Below are 11,266 nucleotides of genomic sequence, written 5' to 3'. Positions count from 1 at the left end.
TATATATTACAATTTATTGTTGGTAAAAAAATACAATTTAATGTTGGTATTAAACACAATTTAGTGTTGAAAAAAACAATTTAATATTGGTTAAAAATATACAAATATTTAATGTTTGAATAAAATATAATTTAATGTTGGTAAAAAAAAAACATTTATTGTTAGCATAAAATACAATGCAATATGGTTAAAAAAAATTTTAATGTTGGTAAAAAAAAAAAAAATTGTTATTGATATTAAATACAATATAAAATAGGTCTAAAATACAATTTAATGTTGGTATAAAATAAATATAATGTTGGTAAAAAATTACAATTGTTATTGGTATTAAATACAATATATTATAGGTCTAAAATACAATCTAATGTTGGTACAAAATAAAATGTATTGTTCGTGAAAAAAATAAAATTTAAGGTTGGTATAAAAAACAATTTAATGTCAGTATAAAATACAATTTAATGTTGGTAAAAAAAATACAATTTAATGTTGGTTAAAAATATATAAATATTTAATGTTTGAATAAAATACAATTTAATGTTGCTAAAAAAATAACATTTATTGTTGGCATAAAATACAATGCAATATGGTGAAAAAAATAAATGTAATGGTAAAAAAAAATAAAAAATGTTATTGGTATTAAATACAATATAACATAGGTCTAAAATACAATTTAATGTTGGTATAAAATAAATGTATTATTGGTAAAAAATTAAAATTGTTATTGGTATAAATACAATATAACATAGGTCTAAAATACAATTTAATGTTGGTATTAAATACAATTTATTGTTAGTGAAAAAAAAAGTAAGGTTGGTATAAAAAACGATTTAATGTCAGTATAAAATATAATTCAATGTTGGTAAAAAAAATTAAAAAAAACAATTTAATGTTGGTTAAAAATATATATATATTTAATGTTTGAATAAAATACAATTTAATGTTGGTAAAAAAAAAAAAAAACATTTATTGTTGGCATAAAATACAATGCAATATGGTTAAAAAAAAATTAATGTTGGTAAAAAGAATTTAAAATGTTATTGGTATTAAATACAATATAACATAGGTCCAAAATACAATTTAATGTTGGTATAAAATAAATGTAATGTTGGTAAAAAAATTAAATTGATATTGGTATTAAATACAATATAACATAGGTCTAAAATACAATTTAATATTGGTATAAAATACAATTTATTGTTAGTGAAAAAAATACAATTAAGGTTGGTATAAAAAACGATTTAATGTCAGTATAAAATACAATTCAATGTTGGTATAAAAGATACTTCTGTGCACTTTGGTTTCATTGACAAAGTTCTTAGACCTGTTAGACCTTAGACTACATCCTCCAAAGCCGCTTGTAATTTCAATGGAAAAAAAAGATGATGAAGTAATATTTGTTCAACTTACTGCGTCATGGTGACCCAAAAAAAAAGAACCCTCCACTTCAAAAGCATCACACTTTCATTAGGTTAGTGTTTTCATTAGACTCATTTCGCTATTGGTATGATTTCTAGTCCAATCATTGCATTTATTCTAATGCACACCTGTGAAGTGAAAACCCTTTCAGGTGACTACCTCTTGAAGCTCATGGAGAGAATGCCAAGAGTGTGCAAAGCAGTAATCCCAGCAAAGGGTGGCTATTATGAAGAAACTAGAATATACAACATGTTTTCAGTTATTTCACCTTTTTTTTTGTTAAGTACATAACTCCACATGTGTTCATTCTTAGTTTTGATGTGACAATCTACAATGTAAATAGTCATGAAAATAAAGAAAGCGCATTGAATGAGAAGGTGCGTCCAAACTTTTGGCCTGTACATTTAGGAGTATATCAAAAACTGACAGTCAGAAGAGGCAGCACACCTCTTCAATCAGTGTTTACCTGACAAACTAAAACAGGTATATCGTGTGTCAGTAGGAATGTTCCCCATTCAGCCCACAAGAATTCCACCTCCAGAGAAAAGATGTTGTAGAGGTTTTTAATGTTTTAGCTGGGCATATGCTAACTTTAGCCCTATTACAACGTCAACAATGACTGTGAAATGTGCATTTTTTGTGGTACATGCTGTGGTAATGTCTCTCCGTCCCCCCTGTCACACACACACATTCTTGTATTTCATACCTTCTTGAGACCTCCGAAAAAATGCCTACTTCTTTAGGACCACGCCGGAAATATGGTAATCGCATGCCTCGAATTACAGCCGGGTCAAACTCGTTTTGCAAAAATAATTAGCGCATGCTTGGCACTTCCGCCGGTTCAAATATGAGTCATTAAATGACTCCCGCCTCCTGGTGGTAGAGGGCGCTAGTGATCCTTCTTGCGACTGCTGGTACTGCAGAAGACCCGTGCAGCAGAAGAAGACAACCGGCAGCAAGAGTGCGCAGCCATTGTTTGCTTGGACTTTTACCATGGAGGATTACATATCTAAAATAAAACAGTTTTCTAAACTGGACTTTCAATCGAAGCAGGAGGTAATACTTAAAAGGAAGCGCATGCTTGGCCATCCCGCAGGCTTCTGGTAAGCGCCGGAGTGACAGGAGGTTTTAAATGAATTAGTGCCCCTGTGGCTATTCAAGGAAATACAGTATAAAGATTTGTATTTACAACATTAATAATATATACAAACTTATTTTATTTTTTTATTTTTTGTTTGTAATTGTTTTTTAATCTTTATTATTTACTTCAAGTTATTACAGTATGTCTCTATATACATATTTATTTATTTTTGTTAATTAATTTTGGCCAAAAGGGGGCGCATTTCAATTTCTGACACACACTTGTTATTACATATGTTGGCCAGAGGGGAAGCACTTAAAATTTTTACACACACTTGTTATTTCATATGTTGGCCGGAGGTGGAGCACTTTTCAAACCGACACCCAGTCTATTTGAAAAATCCCTCCTTTTTGGGACCACCCTCATTTTGATAGATTTCACCACCAGGGGTGCAAATGCGACATTCTCTATTAGATGCAATGGTTTTCCGTATTGGGACCATGATTTATGTACCGTATTTTTCGGAGTATAAGTCGCTCCGGAGTATAAGTCGCACCTGCCGAAAATGCATAATAAAGAAGGGAAAAAACATACATAAGTCGCACTGGAGTATAAGTCGCAAATCTTATACGTCTAGTCTCTTACGTGAATGAGATAAATAATATTATTTGATATTTTACGGTAATGTGTTAATAATTTCACACATAATTCGCTCCTGAGTATAAGTCTATGAAAAAACTATGAAAAAAACTGCGACTTATAGTCCGAAAAATACGGTAATCACTTATTCACCGGTCCTCATATGGAAGGTACTTTTCCTTGTTGATGTCTCAAGAAGGGTAGAAATACAAGAACGCACACACACACCAACTATGGCTGTGGTGCAAGTACCATTACAAAATAGCCACTAAATAAATCCGAAGTTAAATGGTCTGTATTTTATATAGCGCTTTACAATGCCTGGAATGATACCCAAAGCTCTTTATATTATACATCACATTCACACACTGCCATGCAAGGCGCTAACCAAGGATAAAGTTTATTGCCCAAGGACACAACGGCCGTGACTAGGACGACGGAAGCAGGAATTGAACCTGGGACCCTCAAAGTGCTGGCACGGCCGCTCTGTGTTACTTACCACTGACTCAGCACTTGAGTAGTTTTTTCACTAAATACTTACTTACTCTTAAGCTCTTAATGTGTTTATCAGTATCATCCAGTACCATGCTACAAAACCGTGCTCATTGTAGCCATTAATCAGGACTTCCTTGTTTTGATTAAAAATTGGGACAGGTTGTTTTATTCATTTTTTATATATAATATTTTTTGGGATATTGTGGTCCTGAATTATTGTTGATGATCAATTTGAAAGTTTTTTTTATTATTTATTGAGTTTATTTATTTTATTTTATTTTCAAATAAATGGTTTGAATCGGTCATAAAATGTTTCTAGTTTAAATAAAGCTTTTTTAAAATTATTTCAGGCAAATTGATGCACTTTAAATATTTTCTGTTGCAGACTAAAAAACAATGTTAATTAAGTGATTATTTGTCATAAGTTGATCTATAATTAACTAATTAATTAACTGAGAAGCACTGCTCTAGTGTGAGTGTATTCATACTGGAGTACAATTTGGAGCTACTCTACCCACCTCTGTATTAGTGACCTTGTTGTGTGCTGCCATCTAGTGGTACATTATTAGTTCTGCAGCTATTTAAAGTAAATGTGACTGAAATAAAGTGAGTTAAACACACAATTTAATGATGGCAAAAACTATATATATATATATATATATATATATATATATATATATATATATATATATATATATATATATATATATATATATATATATATATATATATATATATATGTATAAAATTTAATATTGGTAAAACATATAACTAAATGTTGGTATGAAATAAGATGTAAGTTTGGTAAGAAAGAACATTTATTGTTAGTGTAAAATTCAATTTAATGTTTGTTCAACGTTGGTATAAAATTAAATTTAATGTTGGTATAAAATTATATATATATATACACATATAATACGAATAAAAAATAAAATGTTATGTTGGCATAACATACAATTTAGTATTTGTAAAAAAAAATAATGTTGGTAAAAATACAATTTAATTTTGGTAACAGCTATATAATTTCATATTAGGAAATACATTTTAATGTTGGTAAAAATATATATTTCAATGTTGGTAAAAAAAAAAATCAAATGTAATGTTTGTAAAAATACAATTTAAAGTTACAATTTAATGCTGGTTAAGAAAATATGATGGTATAAAATAATATAGAATATATTATAATATACCGTTGGTCTAAAATAAAATGTAATATTGGTAAAAAAAAATAAAAAAAAATTCAATGTTGGTATGAAATAAAATGTAAGTTTGGTAAGAAAAATCCTTTTTTGTTAATGTAAAATTCAATTTAATGTTTGTTTAACATTGGTATACAATTCAATGTAATGTTGGTAAAAACAAAAATGTATATATATATATATATATATATATATATATATATATATATATATATATATATATATATATATACACACACACACACACACACACACACACACATACATATAATATGAATACAAAATAAAATGTTATGTTGGCATAACATACAATTTAGTATTTGTAAAAAAAACAATTTAATGTTGGTAAAAATACAATTTATTTTGGTAACAGCTATATAATTTAATGTTGGAAAATAAAATTCAATGTTGGTAAATATATATATATATATATATATATATATATATATATATATATATATATATATATATATATATATATATATATATATATATATATATATATATATATATATATATATATATATATACAGTATATTAATGTTGATAAAAAATACAATTTAATGTTTGTAAAAAAAAAGTTTTAATATTGATTAAAAAAATCTGTGTTACGGTATGTTTGTAAAAAAATACAATTTATTGTTGGTAAAATAAGATATAATGTTGGTTAAAGAAATTATGTTTAATGTTTGTATGAAATACAATTTAATTTAGGTAAAAAATACAATTTAATGTTGGTAAAAATATTATATTTAATTTTTGACTAAATTTCAATTTAATGTTGGTAAAACTAACATTTATTTTTGGCATAAAAGACAATGTAATATGGTAAAAAAAAAAATCTATGTAATGTGTGTAAAGAAAAGACAAAAAAATCGGTATAAAATACAATATATATTGGTCTAAAATACAATTTAATGTTGATAAAAAATACGATTTATTGTTGGTATATAACACAAATTAATGTTGGTATAAAATACAATAAATATTGGTCTAAAATACAATTTAATATTAATTTTTTTAAAATGTCATGTTGATAAAAAATACTATTTAATGTTGGTATATAATATAAATTAATGTTGGCATAAAATACAAATTTATTGTTGGTAAAAAATTAAATTTAATGTTAGTATTAAACACAATTTAGTGTTGAAAAAATATAATTTTACGTTGATTAAAAGTATATATATTTAATGTTTGGGTAAACTACCTTTTATTTTTGGCATAAAATACAATGTAATGTGGTTGAAAAAATATATGTAATGATGGTAAAAAAATATTTATTGGTATTAAAAACAATATAACATTGGTCTAAAATACAATTTATTGTTGGTATAAAATACAATTTAATGTTGGTGAAGAAAATACAATTTAATGTTGGTATAAAAAACGACTTAATGTCAGTATAAAATACAAATAAATTTTGGTAAAAAAAATACAATTTAACATTGGTAAAAAATACAGTTTAATATTGGTTCAAAAACACAATTTAATGTTGGTTAAAAAAAACAGCATTTTAATGTTGGTATAAAAGAGACTTTTGTGCACTTTGGTTTCATTGACAAAGTTCTTAGACCTGTTAGACCTTAGACTACATCCTCCAAAGCCGCTTGTAATATCAATGAAAAAAGAAAATGACGAAGTAATATTTGGTCTTGTCAAATACAAACTTACAGTAAGGATGAAATATGTTTGATAGAAAGTGGAGCTGGTCTTTTCCGTACTAAAGACGCGTGGTGAATAACCGCGTGCGGCCTTCAGTAGCCCTTCATAGCCATGGAGGTCGGCCCGCCCTGATCGTGGCGTTTGACCTGGTGGACCATGAGGAGGGACACCAGCAGGCCCAGGAGCTGCGAGGGTCACATGGCAGCAGTCAGTACCGCAAGCTGCCAGCAGGGCGCACTGTGACACGGGGGAAGACCTACCGCAGTGACGGCGAAGCCGAAGAAGAAGCCCATGACAATGTTGAAGAAGAAGTCGGTCCACGTGATGATGAAGTCGCTGCACGTCTACAAAGGACAGCGAATGAACGAATGATGGAAAAAAATTAATTAATTAGTTAATATAAAAAAAGAAAATAAAAAAAGAATGAACGTGTTAGAATAATTATGTATAAATTATCACACAACTTTTATGCTTAAGGGCCGTTGCTATAGTTATTGTCAATTGTGTAGAAGTGGTATTTTTCTTTGTCTGTGCAAAGCTGGCAATCCAAAAGTCTGGTATCAGTATCTGTGTCCAGGAACGGCCTGCTGACTGCCAAGGCCGAACACCGCCGTGACGCAGACAGAGCAGAGACGAGGCGATATCACCAGCGTCAACACATTTGCATTTTTGTATGGATCCTAACCTGGGTTCGATCGAACCCTAGGGGTTGGGTGAGTCGGGCTCAGGGGTTCGGCGGAGGTCAAGACACGCCCTGTCACACCGCGGTGAGGGATGTCTTGTCTTGGTTTCTTCTGTCTTGTGAATTGCGTGTTTTACTTTGAAGAGTAACACCTCTCGTGTCAGATCACTTGCCCTTCCTTTTGTGTCATCAGTCTGACGTCATCCCTGACCCTTGATTGTTTCCACCTGTTTCCCATTACCCTCATGTGTTTATAAGCCCACGCCTCCCCTTGTTCTGTGCCGGATTGTCTCGTGTATTCGTGCCTCTCTAGCTTCCATATCCATGCCTTACCTTGCCTTGCCTCGTCTTGTGTTTGGGTTCCTTGATCCTGAATCCCTTCGTTGCTATTTTGAGTTTTCCTTTCTTCCTCCTCAGCAGAGTGATTTTTTGTTATTTAGTTTATTCAGCCGAAGTGGTGAGTTATCAGGGTTTTTTTCATTCTTTCCTCGAATTTTTGAGTGACATTTCTTGTTAAACTTTATTAGATTGGATAAGTGTAGAATTTTTCATAGCCGTTGTTTCTTCCTCCTGTTGGAGCGTTTTTGGGTTAACAAATTTTATAGCATATACGGCGCCAACTATAGTTCGTCTTTGCTTTTGTGTTTCGGTTGTTCCTATTTTTTGGAACCTTTTTCGTAGACTAGGTTTTTGTTAATATTGATATTGTATTTCCTTTCCTTTAGAGGTGAAAGGAAGCTGTCAAAATAAAAGCCTGTCGAAGTATTCCCTACTCTGCATCTGAGTCCTGTCCTTTTTACCAAGCCTGACACACCCGACTCATCGTGTAAATAAAAACTTCTCCTTTTCGGCGTATTACGAATACGACAACAGCTGAAGTCAGACTGATTTGCAGGTGTGTAATTTGTTGTGAGTTTATGCACTGTGTTGGTTTTGTTCTTTGAACAAGGTGATGTTCATGCACGCTTCATTTTGTGCACCAGTAATAAAACATGGTAACACTTTAGTATGGGGAACATATTCACCATTAACGAGTTGCTTATTAACATGCAAATCAGTAACATATTGGCCCTTAACTAGTCATTATTAAGTACTTATTAATGCCTTATTCGGCATGGCCTTATTATAACCCTAACCCTCTAACCACGGCCCTAACCCTCTAACCCAGAGGTGTCCAAAGTGCGGCCCGGGGGCCATTTGCGGCCCGCAGGTAATTTTTTTCCCTAAAAATACAATTAAATAAAAATAACAAACATAAAAAGTGGTATAAAAGAGCAAACAGGTGAAATGTAACAAGACAATGTTGCATTATTTACTCTAATAACACAAAGCTGCCATGCAGGCTGTTTCTTTCTTTAAAAAATAATAATGAATCAAAATCAATGTCAGTATGAATTATTGACCTATTCAAGGCTCCATTTACTTCACATTAAATATTCCACTTTGAGATATTTTGGGGGGAAAATGTTGCATATTTTTTGGTTGCATTTAAAAAACAAAGTTTTTTAAAGAAGGGCCTAAAACGAACAAACAAAAAACATAAACAACAATAAAACTTATAATTGACGGATAGATCTGAAGTTGATCTTGAGACTATTGTTGGATTTATTTTTTTAAACTTTACTGAGCAGTACCATTTTGGATCCCCAATAATTTTAGTGGGACTTTTTTTTTTTTTTAAGTGTCATTGCTCAAAAAAATAATGAATTAAAATCAATGTTGTTATGAGTTATTAACCTTTTTAAGACTCCAATTATTATATAATCTCAAATATTCCACTTTAAAATTTTATTGGGGGAAAATATTGCATATTTTGTGTTTTTTTCCATAAAAAAACACGGTTTTCCTTGACAAAAATGGCATACAACTTAAATCTTAAAAGCGTTATATTGACAGATAGACCTAATGTTGATCTTGAGATTTAAACCTTGAATAATAATAATAATTATACTAAATAATGACACATTTGTAATATTTTTTTTTAACAAAACCTTTTGGGGTCCCCGGGATCAAGTCTGAGTGGAGGCCTAAATGTATCTTTTTTATACATATATTGTATTGGTTTTTAAAATAAAAAATATCAAAATGGCCCCCACTTGCTTTGATTTTTCAGTGTGCGGCCCTCAGTGGAAAAAGTTTGGACACCCCTGCTCTAACCCTAACCCTAACCAAATAACTCTAAATTAAGTCTTTGTTACTTAGAATATGTTCCCCATACTAAAGTGTTACCAAAAACATATAACTTTGTCTTGAATTTGAAAAAAAAAAAAATTTATTTTTCACTAAAGAAGGTGAATGCGCATATGAAACTGGTGGGGTTCGGTACCTCCAACAAGGTTAAGAACCACTGGTCTAACTGGAGTTGTCGAGATTACCCCGCCTTCCCTCAGCGACAGCTTCAGTGATGTAACCAGGGACCTCCCAAATAAATAGAGGAAGCACGCGGGCTGGACTTTTAGAACGTAGTTTGGATCTGTAATGCTAGGTTCACACCAAAGGCGCTTTGACGGCGCTTTAAAGCGGCATGCAAAGCGGCGTTATAGCGTAACAAAGCCTGATTAAAGCGTGAGGGTCCTAATGGATCGTGGGAAAGCTTGTAGTGAAGCCAAAAAATTTTAAACGGTTTAAAAAAATTCTGCCCTCTGTCAAGAATGGAATAAAGTGCCGAGAGCGTGAAAAAGCGTAACAAAGCTCAGCAAAACTTGACTAAAAGCGTAGGAAAGCTTAACAGATCTTGGTTCAAAGCGCGGACCCCAGTCTACAACTACAAATAGGAAGTGACTGTGATATTGACTAGTGACATTGAAACTTTTATGTAAAACCAACACAGGATTACAAATCCATTCTCTTTTGCATCATTGCCTTTTTTATACGATGATCATTGTTGCTGTACTTCTGTTAGAGTTTGCTGTTTGATGTTGCAGTTTGACATTACTGTCTATAATTTTTCTGTATGAAAATGTTAATAATAAAGAGAATATGTTACGTTTTATAAAAGATAGATATTTATTAAGATGACAAAAATAAAAGAAATGAAGATATAAAACATAATATAACGGGAAAAAAAGAGATATTGAAAAAATAAATGAATATAAAAAGTGTGGATAATTGCCTTTTATTATTTTCAACTAGCATAACAAATGAAAGATAGATATTTATTAAGATGACAAAAATAAAAGAAATGAAGATATAAAACATAATATAACGGAAAAAAAAGAGAAATTGAAAAAATAAATTAATATAAAAAATGTGTGGAAAACAGTATACTGAGTTTTTCAAATTTTTTTCTTATTTTTGTTGTAACAATGCACAACAGAGCTTGATAATCGTGTCAGAGCCTGATTTAAAGTGTCAGGATCGCATCAAAGCGTAATAAAGTTCAATAAAGCGTAATAAAACGTATCAAAGCGTGATTTAAAGCGTATCAAAGCGTGAGGAACGGTAACAAAGCGGCAACTAATTCGTATCAGAGCGTATCAGAGCGTATCAAAGCATAACATTACTTCAGAGATCGGGATATTCGTGGAAAATTGACAAAAATGACGGCGCTTTGCTCGCCGCTTTAAAGCGCGGCAAGCGCCGTTGGTGTGAACCAGGCATAACTAGAATACAGCCCAAAATTGAACTCTGTCTCTGCATGATTCCTTGCGTCTCGTCTGTTTAAAACAGGGGTGTCCAAACTTTTTCCACTGAGGGCCGCACATGGAAAAATTTAAGCTCGCAAGGGTCATTTTGATAGTTTTCATTTTCAAACCATAACAAAATATATGGGTTTTGGGATTTTTTTTTACGTTTAGGGCTCCTGGGGACCATTAAGGGTCTAAGTCATTAAAATGTTAAAAACAAGTCAAATTATAATTTTTATTTTTTATTTAACGCTTACAGTAAATCTCTGCAGTACATCAACTTCAGGTTGATATAAAGTAAGCCTTTTCTGTCAAAGACAACTTTGTTTTTTAAAATAAAACTGAAATATGCAGTATTTCCCCCACTGCCCAAAACATTCAGAAAGCAATGTTTGATGTGAAGTAATTAGAGCCTTAAAAAGATCAATAATGCAGGACACCATTGATTTTAATTCATTATTAT

General features: G+C 31.0%; 1 protein-coding gene across 1 annotated transcript in view; it reads right to left on the bottom strand.

The window, feature by feature from the left end:
* Nucleotides 1–6,271: 6,271 nt before the first annotated feature.
* The window catches only part of LOC133662396 (23 kDa integral membrane protein-like), a 32,825-nt gene continuing 27,830 nt past the window's right edge, over nucleotides 6,272–11,266 (bottom strand). The window contains exons 8-9 of the mRNA XM_062066356.1: nucleotides 6,756–6,839; nucleotides 6,272–6,680 (exon numbers count right to left, since the gene is read on the bottom strand). Of these exons, the coding sequence (XP_061922340.1) occupies nucleotides 6,588–6,680; nucleotides 6,756–6,839 (177 nt within the window). The 3' untranslated portion in view covers nucleotides 6,272–6,587. The remainder of the gene's footprint in view (nucleotides 6,681–6,755; nucleotides 6,840–11,266) is intronic.

Source organism: Entelurus aequoreus, linkage group LG12 (genome assembly GCF_033978785.1).
Source record: "Entelurus aequoreus isolate RoL-2023_Sb linkage group LG12, RoL_Eaeq_v1.1, whole genome shotgun sequence".
Classification (NCBI taxonomy): Eukaryota; Metazoa; Chordata; class Actinopteri; order Syngnathiformes; family Syngnathidae; genus Entelurus; species Entelurus aequoreus.
Note: the sequence above shows the minus strand (reverse complement) of the source record. Positions and strands in the feature narration are given on the sequence as shown.